The 25,097-nt window shown below is 40.9% G+C and overlaps 1 protein-coding gene across 5 annotated transcripts in view; it reads right to left on the reverse strand.

Annotated features, from left to right (window-relative positions):
* The window catches only part of tsnare1 (T-SNARE Domain Containing 1), a 225,413-nt gene that overhangs the window by 180,719 nt on the left and 19,597 nt on the right, over window positions 1-25,097 (reverse strand). For 2 of the 5 annotated variants that reach the window (XM_028581218.1, XM_028581221.1), the window contains exons 1-2: window positions 2,546-2,624; window positions 2,342-2,463 (exon numbers count right to left, since the gene is read on the reverse strand). In XM_028581218.1, the coding sequence (XP_028437019.1) occupies window positions 2,342-2,463; window positions 2,546-2,601 (178 nt within the window). In that variant the 5' untranslated portion in view covers window positions 2,602-2,624. Of the gene's footprint in view, window positions 1-2,341; window positions 2,464-2,545; window positions 2,625-15,230; window positions 15,353-25,097 lie in introns of those variants that run through there. The other 3 variants (XM_028581222.1, XM_028581219.1, XM_028581223.1) reach the window with 2 other exon arrangements.

Here is a 25,097-nt window from a genome sequence, read left to right on the forward strand (position 1 = left end):
TCTTTAGCGTCTGTATGGAACACACTGGGCTGTAAGATGACGTAGTAATAAGGGTGACAACGGTAGCGTGTATTATGAAAGACCGATAATCCTTGTGAGGAGGCAGGTTGGGGGGGGTGGATGGGTCAAACAACACAGGACTTTCACCCAGGACACCGGGGTTCATGTCCCATTCTTGTCCCGCATGTCACTGAAACGTACATTTTATAACCCCACCCACCATCTTTTCCTAAACCTAACTGTCCTATTCTTGTGCGTCAAAAAGTGACGCCAAGAGTCCCAAACAAGCGTGTCTAAATATGACTCTAAAGGAGACTTTTTGCATCAATAACAAATGCTAAAAGGCACCTGACCAAGCGTCGCTTTTGGACGGGATGGGAATAAGAATGTTTTGATCCAGTTTCTGTACACTTTGGGGTGGTACGGTTCATGAAAAAACATCCGAACCGTTCGGTCCGCTTGTCTCGGTCGGAACGTGTGTGTGCCGCACGGTTTGACACATGCGCAATGTGGCCTCGTGCCCGTCATGTGCTCCGTATGTGACCTCAGTGTGTTTCCCTTTCGCGCGAAAGAAGAGGTGTGAACAAAAACGTACAGCGCAAGACCGTGCAAAACATTTCAGGCCGTCATGCCAATCTGTAAACATTTTAACATCAATGTACACTGTAACGTTTTTTCACTCGCTGAAGCGGCTGCAGTTTAGATCCTGTCGGGTCTCTGCAGCAGGCGGGGCTGCTTAGTTCTCCCCGCAACTGACGCGCGCATACACACAAACACACACGGTGGATGCAGGAAAAAACGGAGAGGAGACGTAGCCTACATATACGTAGGCCTTATAGCTACGGTCGTTATTGTAAGTGCCATGATAAGTCCATTAAGTACTTTATCAAACCGTATGTGTGTCCCAGCCCAGGATAGGAAATGAACTAACAATGTAAACTGTTTTTATGTTTAACATATTTATTCAAAGACGAAGCTTTAAGAGTTCCTCTCTTTTTCTTTTAAAGGATACATTTTTGTAAGAGCTACACTGAAGTTGGCAGTTTGATAAATGCAAGTTATTTCAATTGATATTCTGTAATATTTCAATCTTCATGTGCAAAAAAAAAAAGGCACATAAGTTCCTGTAGATGGCAATACACATTCTCCTTTTTTTTGCCAAATAAACGAAAAGCTTGTTGAAATCACGACAATGTATTCCCTCTTGCTGTATCAAAATCTCAGCTAGCTTTCCTCAGAGATGGTCTTAATAATGTGCTTAAAGTCAAGTCAAATTCAGTTTGTGCATGATTAGGCTACATGATATAACTATATCATTATTTAATACTGTATCCTACATTGTGGATAATTAAGCTATATACCGTATGCTGAAGTATATTTCTGGAGTGTTAAAGATTAAAAGAAAAAATAACAAGAACCGTACAGAACCGAAAACCGTGACCCTAAAACCGTGATACGAACCGAACCGTGGGTTTTGTGAACCGTACCACCCCTAGTACACTATAAACTTTGTTGAACGGGAGGCTACCCTTCATCCCATAGCGATGTAGAACTCACTTAACTGAAGACAGACTCGTGTTCCAGTAGCTTCTAAATCATGGCTGTTTCTGGTGATTTTTGGACTGTCATGACCAATAGATTCTCAGCAGAGTTTGACATTTTCGGTTTTATTCCAGACCTTGGCAGAAAGCACTGTTCCCAGTACATTGTACCAAAAGAAATCTACACTGAGAAGTTACCACCATTGGCGATAATCACTGACAGGAAATTAAGAGGTAATCTTATAAAGTTAAATTACTTTTTATGACTTTCTATGCCCCCAATATTTAATTCAATTCAATTTTATTTGTAGTGTCAAATCATAACAGATCTTATCTCGGGACACTTTACAGATAGAGTAGGTCTAGACCATGCTCTATACTATAATTTACACAGACCCAACAATTATACATATAAATAAAAAATATTTTTGACCCATTAGCTCTTTTCATATTTCAGAAGACAACTTAACAAATGTTTTAAAGAAACTAAATAAATGTGTCCAAATCATTCTGTTACAAAAAAAGAGCAGTTGCAGATATTAAAACCCCTAAACTGCCATGATTCTCCCTCACAAGTGTATGTAAACCTTACACCACAACTGAATGCACTGTAGAGGGTGGTAAAGAAAAATCATCTTGGCAAATGTCTTATTTTTTTTTTTATAGTTAATAGGCCAAGGTCTTTCATTTAAAAGTGATAACCTTTGATTGTTGTAACATTTTGCATGTAGGATCTTTTTAAAAGGCATCATAAAATGACATTTTCATGAAATCATAAAGGAATCAATATTTGTCCTTACCTACTGGCTGGTAGCCCTGCCTCGTAGGACCTCCAAATGGGTTGCGACTGCCAAAAGAACCTCCGTCAATGGACCCATACGACATTCTGCCTGATGGTTGGTGGCGTGTCAGCTGTAGGCGCCTAGAGAAGGAACAATAACAAGAATCCAATCAACAAAACTATTTATTTCCACTTTGCTCCATCTTAAAATGAATGCACTCACAGCACTGAACTAAGTGAAGAAAGTAAGTGTGATTCGTGCAATGCCTTTGTAGACATAATCCCTGTACAGATAGCATTAATAGAGGAGGGTTGGTCCACTTGTTACCAATTGCAGCATGCCAAAATATATGTATGTAAAATCTATAATATCACCCAACGCTTAAATCTGGGTAGCTTGAATTTCTAGCTAAAGATATTTTTAGGAGCAGCCACCACAACTTTTATTTGGTGAAAAACAAGCAAACATGCCACAAAATATACTTCTCTTTAAGCCTTTAAAACGATGACTGTAAAAATCGCAGAGAGACAGAGCACATAAACCTTAAGCCAGTGTATCATATTTTGAAAAATAGAAATAATAATATTTCAGTAGACTTCAATTCAATCCAGGGTTGTTTGAGTTAGCATCTATAAAAAGGTGCTGACACATCAAGCTCTCTTTTCAGAACGGCCGTTGGATCACTCTGATTGGCTGTTCAGCTTAAGCCATCTAGACGCTGAAAATTTGGATTGGGCAACAAGGCAGACCTGCTTGTGTTTTTTTCATGAAATGACTGTAAAGATTTACAAAGAATAGGTATATGGCATTTCCTCTCTAACTGGGACGTTTTGGGATTGATTGGGATTTTTTGTTTGCTATGGACAAAATACACACGCCGATACACTGGTAAGAGTAATGACGTTTAACCATGTATCCAGCTGATTTAAAATCGGTCACGTTGCAGAATTGTGTCAACAGTTAATTTAATATTGTATGAGGCGTTTTCTTTTGCGGGTTGGAAATGTTCCACCAAAACAAGTTCCTTCCCGAGACTATTCTGCAGATCCACCGTTGCTGCGTCTGGAGTTTAACGCCGCCCAAGACGATTGTGATTGGTCAATTGCGAACAAATCATTGTGAATGAATGCAAACAACCCAAAGCGTTTTTTCTCCTATCCCAGAATGTATCTGTGCTGTAGCCAGACCTTACTCTACAGCGCTGTGGAGGTAGAGCTGGCAATGCCAGACTAAGGGCCCACACCGTAGGTTCTTCTCCATTTTCATCTTCATCTCATCTGACGGATCTAATACAAGATAGGGGCTGTCAAAACTGGCCAAAATGCAGTTTAAATGTTCCTTCGGTTAAAACTATTGGAATATCTATTTTTGCACATTATGCCCATGAGAGGGCAAACATACAAGGTACATAATTATTTGTATAATACTATTTATTTCAACATAAACATGTCTTTTAAAAGATCTACATACCTACACATAACACAATTAACTAATACAATAATGTCCTACAGTAAAACTTATTTTAAAGTGCCCATATTATGAAAAGAACACTTTTTCTGGGATTTGGGTTGTTATTTTGTGTCTCTGTTGCTTCCACACGCATACAAACTTGAAGAAAAAAAAAAACAACATCCATGCTGTTTTGAGTGAGATACAGGTTTCTGAATGTATCCTGCCTTCCGTCTCCGGGTGAACTGGTCAAAACATTTGAATATTACCACCCACCTCCCCCTCCCATCAGAGCAAACGTACAGTGTCTATGTCTCCACCCACCAGGTACAAGCACCGGTTTAGGAGACACCATGTTGAAGCACCACGGAAAGTGTTCTGTTGTTGGCTGTAAAGATGAGCACAAAACACTCCATCGTGTCCCAGCCGCAGAGGACAGAAGAGCGGCATGGGTTGAATACATTTTTGAAGGCAATGTCCCCGATACAATTGGCAAACGCTTGCTAATGCTAATGCTAATGCTCGCCTAGCCATTAGTGTGGCACTCCCTCATACTTCTGCTTCTGACGGGGTAGTTGTCCTTACCTAGCTACTGCGCATGTGCGACTCCCAACAAAGATGGAATAGAAGTGATGCCTCACTCTGTAGCTAAAACAGAGAGCTCAACAAACAGGGTGAAAAGAGGAGCTGCAGCAATGTGTAGTACAACAAATATATGGTGTTTTTTGAAAATTAAACCATGTAAACCTATTCTGGTACAACCTTTAAATACAATTATGAACCTGAAAATGAGCATAATATGGGCACTATAAAAACTGTAGACCTGTCTTCATCTCTACCAATTGACTCAATTTACCAGTTAGACAAATACATTTGTAATTTGTCCTAGCAAGTGCAACAAAACTAACAGGAGAGTGAGGGAGATGTTGAACAAGCCCAGTCTGTACACACACACACACACACACACACACACACACACACACAGCCCGGAGACTAGGTCTAATCTGCCAAAAGAAGGCGTGGGTGTACCATTGGGTGTGCAGGACCTATTATATGCAGCTGATATGATAGTGGTGTATCTGTAAGCTGAGTCATCTTTTACCTGCCTGTTTCTGGGGCCCTGTTCTTCAATTTTGGTTGAACTAATGCAGGCTAACATCCTGTTATCAGGTTAAAATAATCCAGTTTCTTCTCATGAAGCTAACTTGGTTCTTTGAAAGCCAGGGTGCATTTTGACTATTTGAGGTAACTTTCTTTTACTTTATTTATATGATGTAACTGGATGCATCCTGTGTAGACACTAATGGTCTGAAACTGCTGCTCTGATAACATGCTACATGCGCCACCCATTCGGTGTAGGCAGTGCTACAGGGGCCTAAACTTGTAGTAATTTTAAAGGGTTGAGCATGACTAGGGCAGAATTAGACATGACAAATGTATTAGGAGCAATGTCAAAGTCTTACAATCTAACACATAGTTGTATTTCTGGGAAGGCACGGTTATGTACTCGAGGTGTGCGTGGATGTGTCAGTAGAAGAAACACATTGAAACGGTTGGAGGCAGGGCTGTAGTACTTACTACGTTTTTCTGTTGTCTCTGACTTGTCTTGGACTCGGCATTTGGACTCTGACTTGTCACGGACTCACCAAATATTCTAGTTGGTATTAACCGAGTCCAGCACTATATGCTTTTTTTCTAAAATAACAAAACAAAACCATTGATGAAGTGCGCTTGTTCAGAAAATAGATATTGGTTTAATTCATAATCCATCTAGAACAGGCGTTGACATTGGTCACCTGGTATATGCCTAGCTGCGTCAATCATCAAGCATCAATCATTTTCATTTTGAAGACAAATATAATCTCAGTGAGCACTTTGTACTATGGGTTCTTCAAGACAAGTGATAAGTTCAAGAATGGGAATGTCCATGTTTTCAGTGACACCTGTGTTGCCTATTATTTGTTACATTTTCCATCTGAAGTCTAGAAGTTCTTGTTATAGCAGAATAAAAAGACATCTAAAATGTGAAGTTGCCCTTAAGCTTTATGTGACTTAAATGAAATGGTTATACTTAAGGTAAATAATATGGCCCAATTTGATCCTACAGTGTTGCACTTGCTTTTTGATTATCACAAATAATAAAAAAGCAAAATAATCATCTTAAAATAGAAGATATACTGTCTCTCACATCACATAAATTATGAACAGGTAGGTAAGTGGTCTTGAAGAGGATTCTTTTTTTTTCTGTCTCAGTCTTGACTGTCTCTCATTTGGACTCGGTCTTGACTCAGTCTTGACTAGTCCTGGTCTTGGATTCAACAAAGGCAGACTTGACTGCAGCCTTGGTTGGAGGCATCAAGCATGCAGGAGCTAAAGTAACCAGTGACCATATTTCGGAGTCATCCTCTTTAGGATGTTAACCCATAACCCACTTACATGAGGAGAGGCAAGGAGGATACAGAACACCCATCTGAATACTGCCGAAAAGGTCAAATCATCATGTGAACATGTGTTTCACCCGCGGCCAGAGACACACAGATGAAACTCTAATCAACAAACCGCTCTCAGCGCTTCAGCATCTCTATTAAAGGACAAAATATGTAAGTGGTCAAGTGGCCAATGCTCTTTCCCAACCGTGAAAGACAAGCATTCAGACAAGCAGGAGAATGTGATTACACTCCAGAGTCATTGTACAGCCCATTGTTGTGGTGAAGCCAGTGAATCTGGCCCATAGGACTGGCATTATGGGTAAGAAGCGGGACAGAGGAGCAGCCAGAGATTCAGCGTCCACCCATTACAGGGGGGACAGATTCACTGGGCCACGAGAAGGTTTAATCCGATTAATTTTTCTGGAGAGGAGAGACTAATTACTTTTGGCAGTCCATAAACAATCTTCCCTCTGCTTAAATTCAAGCCCAGTGACCGCACCTCACATCCTTCTGAAGTGTGGACACGCACCGCCGCCATCTGCATACAAGACGAACACCCATGGATGCACAAGTCTGCGCACACGCGCGCACACACACACACACACACACACACACACACACACACACACACACACACACACACACACACACACACACACACACACACACACACGCGCACACGGATAACCTTACCCTTCACCACTGTGCAGAATTATAAATGTCCCTGTTTGTTCACTTAGGTCATTTAAGGGTGATGAAACATAAGAAACATAAAAAAGTCCCGCCTTGTTCTGCCTCTGACTAACCTACTAAACCTAGTCTATATCCACGATGTTCCACTTCCGGGAATGCTCCGGTGTCGCAGGATATTCCGCCAGATGCATGTCTTTTTTGCCGATGTCGGTTTCCTTCGGCTTTCTTTGTGTTGGAATTTTAAACTCCGGTGGATTTCTGAGGACTATGGTTAACTGCTCCTCAGATCTCTGCAGGGTAAATCCAGACAGCTAGCTAGACTATCTGTCCAATCTGAGTTTTCTGTTGCACGACTAAAACAACTTTTGAAAGTACACTTTCACCAAAACAAGTTCCTTCCCGATGCTATTTTGCAGTGGCTCCATGCGGAGCTTAGCACCGGCCATGAGGATTGGGATTGGTTTAAAGAAATGCCAATAAACCAGAGCATGTTTTTCTTCCATCCCGGAATGTTGTGTGGACTAGCCAGACCCTCCTCTTCAGCACTGTGGAGGAAGGTCTGGCAAAGCGACACTATTCTTACCCTAACCAATCCCCACTCCTCATGGCTAAACCTAACCACATCCAGCAGATCCGATCTAGCATTTACCCATTAGCGGGTTATATCTAGCCTACATGTTAACGCGGTTTTAATGCAGTGATTTTGATATGTATTGCTTATTTTCCATGTTTCATGTTTAAACACATGACTGCTTTTTACATGGTGAAATGTTGTAAGATTTACACGATAAATGAACAATGAAATAGACAGGTGTGCTAGACCAAAAGGTCTGCTGGAAGTCACTGTTTTAGTCTTAACTGACCTGACGAGCCAGACAGTTTGTCACACAGAACTATCTGACAAGCAGTCATTGGACTTTCAAAAATATACCTGGCAGATGATTGGATAATATATAAAAAGGTAATTTGGACAGCACAATTTTGTATTGCCACACAGACATTAAGGGCAAGACACCCTTCTTTAGCATGTTTCTCAGAAAATGTCAAACAATACTACACAGATGGTGTTATTATAATACCCACAACCAGCACATCAACTACATCTGCAGCCACAACCTTCACAGACAAAATAATGTCAGAATGACAAGAAAAATATGAGAAAAATTTACAAGTATAATAATAATAAAAATGTCATTAATAAATGAACTTTTTGAAATGAAAAGACTCGTCAATTCATCAGAAACAAATTAAATCTAGTGATTGGATGAACCATCGTCTATCACGCCCTCCGCTTTTGTTTTGAGCAAGCAATTGCGGCCGTCACACACCACTGAAAAAGTCCATGCTAGTTTTTCCCTCGCCAACATTTTGACTAACTTTGGATTATTTTTTAAGCTACCTTCCCGACAAGCTATACAACACGGTTGGTAGCAGTGGATTCTTTAGATCATATAATTTTTTGATTCCCGATACCGATTCCGATACCTGAACTTGTGTATTGGCTAATACCGAGTACTGATCCGATACCAGTGTGTCATATATTTTATTATGATTTAACAGCTGTATACTACTATCCCTGTATGGATGAGATATGATTTATATATTTGTGGTTAGGTTAAACTCTTTGTGAAACATAAACAAACAAATAATGAACGCCATCTTTCTTTTATTATCCAATTTGACAGTGAGTCATGACGGCCAAAAGAACATAAATAAACTATTTAAACGTAGATTTTCATCTGGGCTAAATTATGTGGTATTGGATTGGTGCATAAACACCAGTACTTTCTGATACCGATACCAGCATTTTAGGTTGTATAGGAGGCTTTTTCGACACTGGTAATCAGAATATCTGTATATGTTAAGAATATCTCCAAATCTGTGCTTGCTACAGCTCCTAAAAAGCCAAAAGATGGCCAACTGTCAGAATGGAGTTGAAGCTTACATTTTACAGCACACCAAAAAAAACTTCTAGAGGAAAAAAGGCCCTTACACTGGTAAACAGAGTAGAAGCGAGGTGGAGCGGTGTGCACCCCTGTGGGACACAGAACGCTTGTGAATACAGGCTTGGCAGGGCAAAGTGACTGAAACCACAGCTACTCCGCACCCCCACTGGTTTTCATTCAGTCCACCACTCCTTTCACAGCTGTCATTATCAGCAACACAGGGCTTAGCTTAGCCAGAGCAAGCAGCTGAGCAGAAATAAGCCTATAGCCTGAACACAAATGCTGCATTTATCACAAACAAGCAAGGGGCCAACCTGTGGCGGGACTGCGTGTGGGCGGTGTCAACTAATATGTATTTTTTGAAGGCTGAATTCAATATTTCTAGACGGAAGTAACCATTAATATTGTCTTTATTCAATACTAAAATCTCAGTTCATGTCTCCTGAGACCAGGACATTCTTCAGCACGCACATACAGTTTATAAAACTCAAGCAGAGGGAGGTTGTTGTACTTTGCTTTGAGCTGGTCATTGCTTTGCAGCTCAATGATTTCGTGTTGCAGGTTGTCAGGCACGTCAGCTGGTTCCACATTAAATGGCGTTGCGAAAATGTTGAGTTCCTTTACCTTAATTTTAATGTCCTGAAACCTCTCACCGAAAGCATGACGGAGTTTGGCGCACTCAGCTGCATATTCAGATGTTACAGCAGGCTTCTGTTCTTGCAAAGTAGGAAAATGCACGCTGTTGCCATTTACCAGTTGCATTTGCCACAGTTTTAATTTAGCTTCAAATGATTTCACATTGGAGACCAGAGCGCTGACTAGCTGGTTGGGACCTTGGAGCTTGACATTCAGCTCAGAAATGTGTTTGGTAATGTCCACAATGAATGCCAAATCACAAAGCCACTTGCCATCACTGAGTTCCTTAACAGGCTTGCCCTTCATATCCATTCATTGTTTTACTTCTTCCCTCAATTTGTGAAACCGTGCGACCATCTCTCCACAACTCAGCCATCAAACCTCACAATGGTACACCAGATCTCGATATTCCGACCCAAGCTCACTCAAAAGTTTCTTGAACTGGCGGCTATTCAGCCCAATACTTTTGATAAAACTGATTGTGGAAACGACGGTCAACATTACATTACTGAGATTCAGGTAATGTGCACACAAATTATCTTGATGTATGATACAGTGGCACACAATTAACTCAATCGGATCAATATTTTGACGGCTCAATTCTCTTCGGATAAATGCGGTTAATCCGCTTTGACCACCGACCATGGCTGGGGTTCCATCCGTCGCAAAGTTACTTAACTTTTCAAATGGAAGTTCAAACTGGTTCATAGCTGACATAACTTGCCCAAACAAATCCTCACTTTTAGTAGTGCCATGCACGGCTTGCAGTGAAAGCAAGTCCTCCGTTGTATCGAACTACGAAGTAATCCCACACACAAAAATGGTTAATTGGGAAATATTTGTAATGTCTGTTGTTTCATCACAGGCTAGCAATATCCACTGCCATATCTGTAATCCGATCGGCTACAGTTCTTCGCGATAAACTCACGCTTTGGAACAATTTCACTTTGTCAGGTGCAAGCAGTTCTGCTGTAGCCTGGTCCTACCAGACTCTGTACATTTCATTTGTCTGGCCACTCTCCATTGACAAGTGTTAACTTGAAGGCGGGTACTCTGTTGAAGTTTAAAACTATTGGATCTGCCCAGAGCCACTCTGGATCTGCCATAACCAATCGCTAACGTTTGGTCGCGATGTATGTCATGCGCATGTGCAACAAGATAGGAGACCGACAACTATCGGCTTATAATTAGCATTAGCATCGCTAGCTTTAGCCAACTCCTTCACCACTAACAGAGTGAGCTGGAAAATCTAACTTTTCCCAACATCAATTCAATTCAGCAAATATTGTTCTTGCTCAGGCTTTAACTTCTGGATATTCGGCAGCGTTGCCACAACGGACCGAATGGCTTTGCTGGCCTCTTTCTAGCAGACATCCTCAACATCATCGTTCTCAACCACTCCCTCTGTTCGCTGATTTGGACCGCCAAATATAACCTAACCTCACACAAACTTCTTTCTCCCATTCGCTCTCATTACTAGTACTACTACAACACACACACACACACACTCTAGTGGTTCTCAGTGTAGGCACCAGGGACCCAAAGTTAAATTAACATTGGTCTACCAAAGGGATCTACTAGGACCACTGAAATTCTAAAGACTGAAAACCACTGATTTACATACATTCTAATCCTTTAAAACTAAATAAATAGAAATAACAATGTTTTGGACACCAGGGGGACTGGTGGCCAAAGACCAAATCTCATTAGATTAGGCAGGGAGGGAAATTCATTCTTCAATCAAGGTCTTTCCCCACCACAAGGTCCGGCAGAAAATAGACTGAAAAATACCAACAGCAAGACAAAAGACACATCATGGCTCATTTTGTGCATGTGTCATATCACAGCCTTTCTCAAACTTTTTTTGTGCCGAGGCCCAGGAATGTTTGGCCCTCGTCCTCTGTGCCCATGCGTCCATTTTATGAAACATTTAATGAATTATTTAGAGATGCACAGAGGTTAGAGATGCACAATAGTTACCCAAAGATTCCCAGTATTCCCCCCCACTTGATTTTTATTTTACCTATTTCTACCCTTTTTTACATCGATTTAACCTATGCTGGAAACAATTGAAAATATAGAAAAATACGGCCCTCAGGCATTCTTTATTACTTTCAACTATTCTCTAGTCTAGTAGACGAACTTTTTCTAATTTAGCGTCCTCTCTCTGAGTCAACAAATTACTCTTCCCTCCTCTTTTGCATCTTTTGTTGGGGAAGTAGGCTAAATCTCTTTAAATGTGCATGTGGCACTTATTCATGTAAATCATACATTAATTAATTTTAATTAATGGCGTTACTTAAAACATTTTAAGGATCGCGGTTACAAGTGACGATTTACCATCCTGCTCGGCCGCCCTCTCCCCATCAAGTCCTCCCGTAGCCACACCGTCACACCAGCAAGGCAAGTAGTGTCTTAACGTTATTAGTGTGTGGCTGTCTGAATGAAGGGGGAATCTGAAATCATTTGGCTTATTTTAATTGGCCCGTCCAGTTTTCTGGAGGCCCACCTACAATCAAAATCCTGGCGCCGCTAGTGCCTGCCACGCACAAGCTGAGTGAGTGCGGATTTCAAGTTGCGGCTTTCGTCGCTGTTTGTGACTTTGCCTGAGATTGAGTGACAAGTGTACTCGGTGTACTCGCCCTGTTGTTTATCTGGTTGCCATGACTTGGCGGGTGATGACGTCCTGTCACTGTTCCAGTCATAGACAGTATATAATGGACCAATAGACCCCGTTGCTCTGGACGGAGACCAGTGAAGGCTATTAGAAGCACTTTTCCGGTGATGGCCAGCTTTACTGCGCAGCCTCCAACTGAGACGTGAGCAACGTGTCTGAAAGTTGGAAGTCTTCTGGTAGCTGTGCCGAGAGAAATCTCAATCATTCCCAATCTTACAGATACGGAGACTGTAGGTGTATGTAAGGAGATAACATGGGCACAGGCTAATTATTGCTAACTAACATGCTAGTTAACATTAGTAATTAAACCTAAACAGCTAACGTAAGTCGAAACTGCCTGCAAGCTTCTCCTGTATTATACAGTAATTCCTCTACTATGCGACAGTAAGTCGCTTGGTTATGACACAATCGTTAGCCTATTTTTACAAAAACGTCTGCTACGGAACCATAACGTGAGGTACAAGGTAATGGAGCCTTTTATACATTGTCGTGTTTCTTTGGAACTAAACAACGGACAAATAGAGTCTTCAAACATTTCTGATGTAAAGTTATTCGCAGTCAAGTGACGTAAAAAAAAAATGGCGGTCAGTGTAATGCTAACAGGAGGTGATGGCCAGTTAGCAACAAAATGGCGCCATAGATGGCTCGAGTTCTGAAGCGAAGCTTACCCCCTTTGTTCCAGTTAAGGGGAGAGAGAGCGGATGACAGTTGGCTTGAGTTCAGTAGAGCACACGGCTTTGTAGAGTCGTGGAATTATGACTTTATATACTACATGTACATAGGAACAGGAAACCCTGTTGTGTGTCTGCCCTATTTCTGATACTGTGGCGGCAGAAATCAACATAGAGGAAACACTAGGTAGCTTTTATTATTATTATTATTATTATTATTATTATAGCTACATGTTGAATCGGCTGCATGGCTACTCTGACAGTTTTATATTTTTATAAAAATACCCATTTTAGGCCTACCAATAATACTTTTATAACAGTACCCATAATAATTTGGAATATTTTTACTTTTTTCTTTCCTTTTATTTTTACTGCACAACCTCCCGGGCTCCATTGTGAAAACCTTTGGCCTAGGCTATTTCATTATATTGTATCCAGACAATTGATAGTATTAATTATTGCGCACGCACACACACACACACACACACACACACACACACACACACACACACACACACACACACACACACACACACACAAACACAAAGACATACTGAATTAAGAAAATATTATTTGTACGAATTTATGTAGGGCTGCTCCCTCATAGTGGATTAGTCGACTAATCAGTGGTTTTGGTCTTAGTCAACTTAGATCTCTTTAGTCCATTAGTCATGTTTGATGCTTTTTTCATGCTGAATGACTTATTTCCAAGAAACGTACGAGCACATCTCTAGTAAACACAAGAATTAAGGGTTGACATTTTACCTAAGAGATATCACCGTGAAACCTACTTTGATTACTTTCATTAAGGCAATTTTTTGTTGTATTACACGTTTTCTGAAATGTTGTGTTTAAATATGCAAAGGAGGCGTTATCTTATTCAATATATGCATCATTTTGCATGACTCTTTGCAGAGAAACTCAGATTTACAGATCTGTCGATTAAATCAACTAATCGATTAGTCGATACAATTGAATGAGTGTTAGTCGACTATGAATTTCTTCAATCGAACACAGGCCTACATTTATGTCATTTATCAGATCAGACTCCGTCCCCACCCAAACCCCTGCCGCCAAAATCTCACTCTGAACTCTGTTCAAAACTTGAGAGCCCTGAAGATATCTAATTTGCATAATTCAAGTAAAAGTTCAGAAGAATTGTAATATAAAAACTTATTGTCTTAATGTAAATAAAATATATTATTCATAGTGTGTGCTTGAAGCTGCTCTCTGCTCCGCCAAAGATACGCGCCAAGTCTATTTTCAAGTGAGGCATGGAGTTTAACTGCAGGAGTGCTTGAAGTGGAAGGTAGATGCTAGCTAATAAATACGTGATTGCTCTGCAAAGTATTGTAGAAACAATATAATTGGCGAGTATTGCAGGTTCCAGGTTACGCCAACAATCCACCTGCAGAGTCAGCAGAGAGAAAGGTCAATCCCACAGCAAACAAGACACAGCACATCCTGTGCGATTACATGGCTGCTCACCGGAGGAACCATACTTAAACGATCTTTAGGTGTACTTTATGTTTTTATTTAGTTTTTGTCCTATAGATGACCTATTAATTGCACATGCTTTACAATATTGCTGACAATTCTCCAAAGAATACTGTAGCATTTAGATGATTAGCATCCCTACTGGCAGCCGTTGGTTTCTATGCATTTATTATGCAAAGAAAATCAACTTGCAGGTGCATCAGTTTCCTATCATTTCCAAGACAGGAAATAGCTTGAGAATATTTTGGTATTTTTCAAGTTTCCTGCAGAGAAATGAGACATCATGCTGTAATTACAGTGAAAAAAGAACAGTTGGCACATTTGATAATTACCCTGTTTCAAAGAAAACCTGGAAATTATACTTGCATAGAAATTGACAGGGTCATGTTGTGTCAAGTTTATCCAATTATGAGTTCATCATTTTTGCAGTTCTTCTCAAGTGAAATATTTTAGGAATGAACTGCTTCTTATGTACTTCTCCAACCTGACCTCTTCCATTTTCATACAATCTGTTTTTTCTACTGTAAAACCCTTCCAAAAGTTGCTGTTCTGTAGCCAGTAATTCTGAAACCTGTGATTTTGACACATTTCAAGTTTTCAAAATAGTGTCTTCTCACGACACATAACTGCTACAATAAATATGCAAACGTGTAAATGTGACTCCACAGGAAGTGAAGCAACTGCAGAACCGTTTCAAAGTTTATGACTTAAAGTGAGTAACTTTTGTTAAAACTTCAGACAAAATAAGATAGCTGCGTTGTTACATTTGAAGTGAATAAAACTCACCAGACTTTCTTTTGATCAACCTGAAATTCATCCTATTTATTCAGCAGATGCACGGCAAAATATTAATTGTGTGTCTGTGTTATGCTATGATTAAGCAATAGGGCTAAAGTTACAACAACTCACCTGGTAGAGCGTGTGCTCAGTCCTTACTGCCGTAGGCCAGGTTTTGATGCTTTGCTGCATGTCTTCCCCCCTCTCTCAACACTAGGGTTTAATATTTTTCCCGAAAATGAGATTAATCAGATCCCGGGAAATAGACAGCCCAGATTCCGGGAATCCCGGGAAATGGCTGTGTTTTTTTGATTTGTTTTTAGCCCAAGTAATGTATTGATAACATTCAAATATGCGTTCCCATAATCCCAAACTGACATTTTTTATATTATTTGTATCATTTTTAGGACTAAAGAACACAGTTTATGTCCATCATCAACATAGTTTGCAATGATCAATTCTGCTGCGTGATCAAGTGAGCTGCGCGCTGCAGCGTGACATCTGCTGCAGCGCTAATTATAAAATGCTAGGTGGAATGTCTGGGACTTGTCTTCTGAAAATCTAGGCAACCCTTATATAATCAATGTTTTATAGAAATCTATTATAAAAACTAACGAAATATGGTTAAGTAAACCACTGAATGATTCTTAAACCATTAAGTTATCGAAATCCATTCTGTGGCTGTTGAGGATGTGTAAACGGCTGCAAACGGGAATAATCACTCGAACTTAACCAAATATTTCTTTATTAGGGCAGGGCCAAACAAAATTAAAGAAAATGATCCTCAGAAATGTACAATGGCGTGCAGTGTGCACTGCAAAAAGACAGGCCTATCTTTAATGAATGAATGTCTTGAGCCTGTGTTATGATTTAGGGAGCCTGTATTACCGTAACTACCGTCGCCTGCATCAATGTTACCGTATGAGAACAATAGACACGCACTCCTTTTTTATTTTATTTCCCGTTTCCTGGGATTAAACCCTACTCAACACCCTTTCCTGTCTACAACTAGTGCTGGGCGGTATACCGGTTCACACTGAATACCGGTGTATATTTTCATTATGATATGAATTTTTAATATACCGCCATACCAGTATATTTGATTACACAATGTTTGGAACGCTACGCTGCGTGGCACTGTTTCAGACGGGACCCTTTTCAATGTAGCGCTTCTAAACACGCATGGTGCGACTGGAGGCATGGTGAGGGTAAACCGTAGTGCTCTGGTGTTACGTTACGGTGAAGATGGATAGGATAGACGTTGAAAGTTATGAAATTGAAGCTTCAAAACTAGTAGAACATGATGACACAGAAGAACTTGTGCCAAAAATAGAAGCCGTGTCTGTTGTTTGGAGGTTTTTTGGTTTTAAAAAAATATGAAATAAAAAAACTGTATTCGTTGCGCTAACGTTAAGATCCGTCGACTCAAGCATGCAGCGGAGCAACATTATGAACGCAATAACAATCCTATGGTCCCACTACAGACCATTGAGAAAGACAGGTTCAGAGCAATGATTAAAACACTGGATTTAAGATGTCTTGCCTCAAAATACTTCCACCAAACCACTAACGTTATTCAAACAACACCAAAGCAAGCCAACGGCGGAGAAACACCCACTTTTCTACAGCAACCTAATGTTACCTGTGGTCAAGGTTGTGTTTAAACAGCAATCTTACAACTATTTTGTTTTGAAAAGGAAGCATGTTAAAGTTGTTGGTATGTGTATTTAAGTTTATTTTACTAATTTGTATTTTGCACAATAAAAAAATAGTTTAGATTCTGTTAAAGTGATGGTTTGGAGTAATTTACCCTAATAATGCCCGAAATGATACCAAAGGTCTACACTAGTACATATAGGTTATGTAATCATAAAACGATGGATTATAAAGTTTGTAAGTACACCAGAAGTTTATGTAAATAACACTTGCCTGCTGGCTTCTGCTCTCTGCGGTTGTTGTTGCTGCTGTGAGACCAGTGCTTAGGGCCGTCTACAAATTACAACACCGAAAAGAGTTGCAACAAAAATATTTTTTAATTTAACTTTTTTTTTTAAAGTAAGTGCTGTAATATAACTAGCAGGAGACAAGTAATAATTGAGGTAAGTTTGGAGACATTACCTTATTTAATCATTAAATTAATAAATATTTTTGTTGTATCTCTTTTTGGTGTAGTAATTTGTAGACGGCCCTAAGCACTCGTCTAACTGCAGGCAGCAGCAGCAACAGAGAGCAGAAGAGAGGAGGCAAGTGTTCATAAACTTCTGGTGTACTTACAAACTTTCCAATCCATCGTTTTATGAGTACATAACCTATATGTACTAGTGTAGAAGTTTGGTATCATTTCGGGAATTATTAGTGGGGTCATTTACGAGATACAAACGTGGGTCCATTAGCCCCTGCGCTAAGCTATTCAGCTGCTAACGCTACTCTACGCTAACTCGCCCAATGTTAGACCCAGGTGAAAAAAGCTTCTGGGGGGTGTTTGGCTCGAGGTCACGGTGCAAAGGACCCTAGGGTAAATTACTCCGAACCATCACTTTAATTGTTTCATGCATTCTCCTTCATATAACATCATTATATAACGTTGTGGAGCCAAGCAAACCCTTTAGTAATCAAAACTTTTAGTAAACATGATGACATTGAAACATTTATTTTTATATTCTGACAGTACTGAATACTTACAGTAAAATAAGCCAATAAACCTATATAAAGACCCAGTCAAGCAAAAGAAAGAAAATACCGTGATATAACGTGAAACCGCCAGAATCTTAAAAAGTAGCGTGACACAAATTTTTGTTCATACAGCCCAGCACTATCTACAACTGTGCTATCAATTAAAGGCCAAAATGCCCAAAACATATTCTTTAAAAAAAATAGCTGTACCTGGTACCAGAGCACCCTAAGCCAAAGGTCGATGATTGATTTTGTAATGGTATCGTCTGATCTGAGGCCGCATGTTAAGGACACTCGGGTGAAGAGAGGGGCAGAGCTTTCAACCGATCACTAGTCTCACACTTTATATTGCCATTTCTTTAAACCAATCACAATCATCTTGGGCGGTGCTAAGCGCCAAGCTGAGCCACGGTGCCGCTGCTAAATAGCCTCGGGAAAGAACTTGTTTTGGTGGAACGTGTAAAAGTAGTTTTAGTCGTGCAACAGAAAACTCAGATTGGACAGATAGTCTAGCTAGCTGTCTGGATTTACCCTGCAGAGATCTGAGGAGCAGTTAAACATAGTCCTCATAAATCCACCAGAGTTTAAAATTACAACACAAAGAAAGTGGAAGGAAACGGGTAATCTGAAAACAGACATCCGAAAAGAGTGAAATCCGGCAGAATATCCGGCAGAACAAGAGCAATCCCGTGAGTGGGACGTTGTGGATATAGACTAACCGATCACCATCTGTGGGTGAGTGTCAGTGGGCTGATATTTCCTCTTGTATATTCAGCATACAGTATCACTATTATTCGTTATTTTAAAAATCATTCGGCTTTATATTTTGTTCCCCATTTTTGCTAATGTCTCCTCCTGTAATTCAACTACCCAATCCCAATTCAGTTTGTCCTAGAATTTTACCCCCTTCTTTGATTGCTCCTTGTAGATTTTGTAGTCCAACATCAAAGTTTGCTCCACAAGTAGCACATTAATAACACTAGTATCCTCCAGATGTGGCATATTATGAACATATCTGCCTAAAATACCCTGAGTGTAGCTTTCTGTGACATTGATTCCAAAAGTCTGATAGCTACACATTATATGTAAGCCACATGCCTGCTTGTAATTTGAGATTAAAGTGAAAGGATGTTTTCCAAAGAGAACCAAGTTACTGCTGGTTTGATTGCAGGCTTTTTGATGTGCATTCTCAGACATACAGATGCACAGCCACATGGCAGATTTGTACGACAGGATCAAAGGGAAGCATGCAAATCAAAAGGCTGTGTGTTTTGAGGCTCAGCCCTCGACAGTAACCTCTTCAAAAAAGAAAAGAAAGATGAACTCAAAACCAGCATCTTTCTCTCCAATGGGAGAGTGGCTCGGCGTCATCCCCTCTCTTTATTGTCACCTCTCCAGCTGACACAGCCAAACTTAGGAATTGCTCCATGCGTGTTTACTAAAGCCTCCTACCCAATCCCCAGTCTGATCTCAGGCCATTCCATCAGCACTGCTTCCCTTTGAAAACAACCTTCAGCCTCGGGGAGGAGAGAAAAAACACCTCTGGGCAGTGAAATTGCCTTGTCACACAAAAAGGAGTCATTATTGAGATAAATCACCCCATTCTATTCCAAAACTAAACTCTGCCTTCCCGTGGCACCTGCCATCCAGGCTGAGATATCACATGTACTCTCCGGACTGAAACTCTGTCTGCCAGGAGGATTCAGTACTGCCTCTGGTTGGTTTGGTTTGGCTGAGTGATCTATACGAAAAAATGTCATTGAACAGGTAAGGCCAAAAGCTAAAACACTAACTGTTTAAAACGAGACAGTAAATATTTTACAGTCTTGTTTTAAACAGTTAGTGCTGCAGGTGTCACAACTGCAGCCATGCATTCATTCTGTTGCCTGCTCTGTTTACTCGGCCATATATTACGTTTTTGGGCATATATATATATATATTGTAAACAGTTTTTCAATGTCTATCTTTCCATCAAATTGTGACCTGGAGACAGGAAACTTCCATCTGAATAATTATACTCAGATGCTACCGGTTTTAATAACTAGTTAGGTATACAAGCTTTTAAATGACATTAACCAAACATGTATCTTTATTATAACATGTATTCAAACATGACTAGCTATATACTGTACACAAGTATATTTAACATGAAGCAACGATCAGACTCAGCTGCCGATGATGGGGTTGCTTTCAGACTGCAGACAGAAGGAGAAAGCTTTAGGTTAGTCCAGTAGTTATCCAACCTGTCCTGGTAAGATTAGAATTATATCACAAGTATATTTAAGCATACTGTAACATTAAGGTACTTCACTAACTGTGTAGTGGTGTAGTTTATTCATCATGGTCTTAACTGGCAACTGTTGACCATTTAACACACTTAACAACATGTTGGTTGTAGCATTTTAGATTGTGCGTTTACAGTACTATTTAACCTTTCTCACTTGCAGTTTACTGCATATCATACTGTCTTTGGCAACCTGCATTAGCTGGTAGCGTTTACCTTGTTGTAGTTGCTGATCATATTTTGCACTGCTTTTGTTTGAAAGCTAGAAGATACTGGACAATGAGCTAATGTTCCATACATGCAGTAAACTACAAGCTAGCTAATGTAAACTGTTAGCTACTGTAAGCTTAATGTAAATTAGATTAATTAATGCAATTCTCCTTACCGGTAAGTGTTATGACAACTACAAAGTACAAACATGAACGTTTGAAAAGTTTTTAATTCATTGACATGGGATAAATAAGAGAAAACGATCTCTATCACTGAACGTCTATCAGTGTCGGTAAGGGTTACCTACTTTAGCACCTCGCGGCCAAAGTTGCCGACAGAATATTCTCGTGCGCAAGACGTAATACGTCTCCATAAGAGCAGGTGGCGCTAATCTGTATTGTCGGCCAAAAAAAAATGTAAACCGGCAGCTGATTGGACGAACGCGTCACGTGGGTCTGGTTTCTCCCGGATTTCAAAACCGACCTTAATGGCGGCTCGTTCAAAATACAATCTCGTATTTTACGAAAAATAGTTCATCGAAACCTGTTTCTGAAAACATTTTCTGCGAGAAATCGGCCGTGCAGTTGCTGAATCTGTCTTGTTTTCACATCGACAAAGGTCAGTTAAAAAGATTTTCGGCAGATTTTGAGAGGCGTTCGTCACGCTCATACCGCTCGTCATTTCCGGGTTAGCACTCCACCAATTAGATTGGTCATTGAGTCCGATTCAACAAGTCAAATCGGCCCAAATGGATGCCGACGGCTCCTCCGACTGACGACGGCACGGAACACACCGAACAGACTCGAGCCACTGACCTCACCAGACTGTCTGACGGCCACTAATCGGGTTGGTGTGTCAGCGCCTTCCGAGGCGTGGGTTTGATTGAAAACAAAGGATGTGTTATCTGTGTTTGTTCTCTGTCACAGCTTTGGCCCTAGGAAACACTAGCAGCAGTCTGGCTCAATACATATGAGTGTGTAAGGAGAGACGTGGGACACACTGCTCCACTTTCATTAGCTCACACATGTTGATGGGAGCTTCTATGAGGATTTGTTACTGATGTTATATTGATTGCATTTGGATTTCAGCCCGGGTATTAGTAAAATTAATACATGTAACATTGTCATGCCATCACCACCACAATAGTCTATATCGACAACGTTTCATTTCTGGGATAGTTCCGCCGGATGTCCGTTACCTTCCTCTGTCTTTGTGTTGGTGTTCTAAACTCCGGTGGATTTATGAGGACTATGGTTAACTGCTCCTCAGATCTCTGCAGGGTAAATCCAGAAGAAATGAGGAAAATATGCAATAACGTTGTTGAATATCGCGGTAACGATATTACTTGCGATAAATAAATGGATATTAGAGTGTTTAAGGTTCTGCATTTCTGCTAAAATACAACAAATTGCTTGTTCAATTTAAAACAAATGAAGAAAATAATTCCCAACATTCTGTTATAGTAGGGTGACCAAACATCCTCTTTTGCCCGGACACTTTTTACCTACTGTCCGGTGGCGTCAGTTTTTTTTTTTTTTTTTTTTTTTTTTATAAATTCCTGAAAATGTCCGGTTTTCACTGTTTTTCATGGGACCATTAAGCGTGAACTTAAATTGACTGGTGCTTTGCACACAATACTATGGTACTTTGTTGTGTGACGTAATTCCCGAGAGGCTGCTTTGTGGGCGGCTCTGTGACGAGCACATACAGGGACCAGAGCAGACAGGGACCAGAGCAGACATACACAGGGACCAGAGCAGACAGGGACCAGAGCAGACAGACAGGGACCAGAGCAGACATACACAGGGACCAGAGCAGACAGACAGGGACCAGAGCAGACAGACAGGGACCAGAGCAGACATACACAGGGACCAGAACAGACAGGGACCAGAGCAGACATACAGGGACCAGAGCAGACATACACAGGGACCAGAGCAGACAGGGACCAGAGCAGACAGACAGGGACCAGAGCAGACATACACAGGGACCAGAGCAGACAGACAGGGACCAGAGCAGACAGACAGGGACCAGAGCAGACATACACAGGGACCAGAACAGACAGGGACCAGAGCAGACATACAGGGACCAGAGCAGACAGGGACCAGAGCAGACAGACACAGGGACCAGAGCAGACAGGGACCAGAGCAGACATACACAGGGACCAGAGCAGACAGACAGGGACCAGAGCAGACAGACAGGGACCAGAGCAGACATACACAGGGACCAGAACAGACAGGGACCAGAGCAGACATACAGGGACCAGAGCAGACAGGGACCAGAGCAGACATACACAGGGACCAGAGCAGACAGGGACCAGAGCAGACAGACAGGGACCAGAGCAGACATACACAGGGACCAGAGCAGACAGACAGGGACCAGAGCAGACAGACAGGGACCAGAGCAGACATACACAGGGACCAGAGCAGACAGACAGGGACCAGAGCAGACAGACAGGGACCAGAGCAGACATACACAGGGACCAGAGCAGACATACACAGGGACCAGAGCCGACAGCGGAGCAGCAATGCACACAAAATGCCGAATTGTTTCCTGCTCCAGATTTCCCACCGTGGTCAGAAAACACAGGGGAGACGCTTTGTTTCTCTCACTGTGACTCTAGAGTCGTACTCGCTCGCCGTCACTACTCACTCTGAAGATAATCACCATCACTCTTTCTCCCTCGCTCTGTTATATCACCCACTCCCCACACACACACACACACATGCCTGCTACAGCGAAAGCTCTGCGTGGAGCCTCCGCAGAACCATAAAACAAGACTAGTGCAGCTTCACAGTTGAACTGCAAAAAAAGTGTCCCACAAGTGGGAGGCGGAATGCACCATGTGCAAAGCTGGCACATATGTTTCAGTGTCTTTATTATTTATCTTATTACATTGAAAAGGTATTAAGAGATATTTTGTTGAAGCTGGATTTTAACACAGTTAGAGGTCATATTTAGAAAATATTATCATATTATTTATTTATTTTAAAAGAGAGTTATTATTGGTTGTTACAGATTCTATTTTATTTTATTACAGAAGTTATTTTTGCACAATTGAGGCATAATAAAGCATGTTCATTAACCTCTGAGAAGCCTGTCGGAATTTGTGTCTCAAGGCCGGGCCGAGTGTCCTTTTTTTTTTGGAAATCAAAATATGGTCACCCAAGTTTTCTACAGATTTTTTCTTTTAACTAACAAAAAAACCTCAATGTTTTTCGCGGCAGTTGATATCGCAATGACGATAAAAAAAAAAAAAAAAAAAGATATATTGTTGAGCTCTAATCCAGACAGCTAGCTAGACTATCTGTCCAATCTGAGTTTTCTGTTGGACGACTAAAACAACTTTTGAAAGTGCACATGTTCCACCAAAACAAGTTTCTTCCCGAGACTATTTTGCAGCTGCACTGTTGCTCCGTCCGCACCCAAGACGATAGTGATTGGTTTAAAGCACAATAACCAGAGCACGGTTTTCTCTCATCCCGGAATGCTGTGTGGACTTGCCAGACCCTCCTCCGCAGCGCTGTGGAGGAAGGTCTGGCAATACGAGACTGTCACCACTATAAAACACCCATAAACAACTACAAGCATTTGTCACATTTTTCTGACACTGTCTGCACCTCTGCAATGCCAATTTGGCAGCAACTCCAACATGTGGGCAGAATGAAACACTGTTAAACTCATACCACAGCCTCTGCTGTTAAAATGACTGTCTAGACTATTATGAAGTAAGAGACAAAAGTGGATGACTCTGACAGTTTAGTGACTGGAGGTTGTTGCTAGCACTGGCTGAGGCCAGTGTCTTCATGCTCCTACCTCTCACTAATTGGAACAACCTCTTTAATTGGGTGTGGAAACCATGGAGACGGCTGCTCCATCTGGGAGCTGATAAGCTGAGAGAGACACCTTCGAGGAGATGACGCTGAGTGAGGTGGCCTTTGCAGTGACTGAGATGCCTCAGCCGTTAGAAAGAACTGAAGCGTGTGTGACTGACATGGGAGTGTTGCATCAACAAAAACTCTGCTTTTCTAAACCCCACAGTCAGAACTAAACATGGAGGAGCAGCGTTCAGTTTTTTATGCACCACATACCTGGAATAAATTCCCAGACACTTAGTGATTCAGATTAATTATACAAAATAATGTGAAAAAATGATGGATAAAGATGAGACTTTGTCGATCCCGTGGTGAAGTCACAAGCTACCTGCTAAGTCATACTTTCACGGTTATTTCGATGAAAGTAACTCAAATGTAACACAAAAGTAGTGTAAAGCATTACAATTGAGAGACAGTAATATTGTAACATAACTATTACTCTCAAATGACAGTAACTAGTAATCTAGAATGTATTACATTTTGGAAGTAACTTGCCCAACACTGCTGAAATGTGCTATACAAATAAAGCTGCCTTGCCCTCCCACACATTCCTGTGCTACAGCCGGTCAATACCACAAGTCTAAAAGAAAGTGACAGCAAGCAAGATGTATCAAAACAGCAGTTTCATCATTGAGTAAAACTCAACTTGGACTGTGGAGAGAAGGATTATTTTGTTCCATGTGGCAGTAGTGGATCAATTCAGTGCCCATCTATGTGCAGTTGCAAGTAATAGATGGTCAAGTTAAGGCTTTATGGGTTTAATTTTTTTGGTATTGACCCACCTTGACTTTGGACTGTTTCCAAGTAAAAAAAAAAAAAACTGAACAGCTATATCCCCTGAAAAGGCTAAATGGAAAAAACAAAAACATGCTGTATTTTGGTTGCAGCAGGAAAGAACGCCTCTATGTAAAGGTTTACTTCATGTGTCGTCATTCGCTCCACTAAATTCATAGCAGCTAC

This window comes from Perca flavescens, chromosome 6 (genome assembly GCF_004354835.1).
Source record: "Perca flavescens isolate YP-PL-M2 chromosome 6, PFLA_1.0, whole genome shotgun sequence".
NCBI lineage: Eukaryota > Metazoa > Chordata > Actinopteri > Perciformes > Percidae > Perca > Perca flavescens.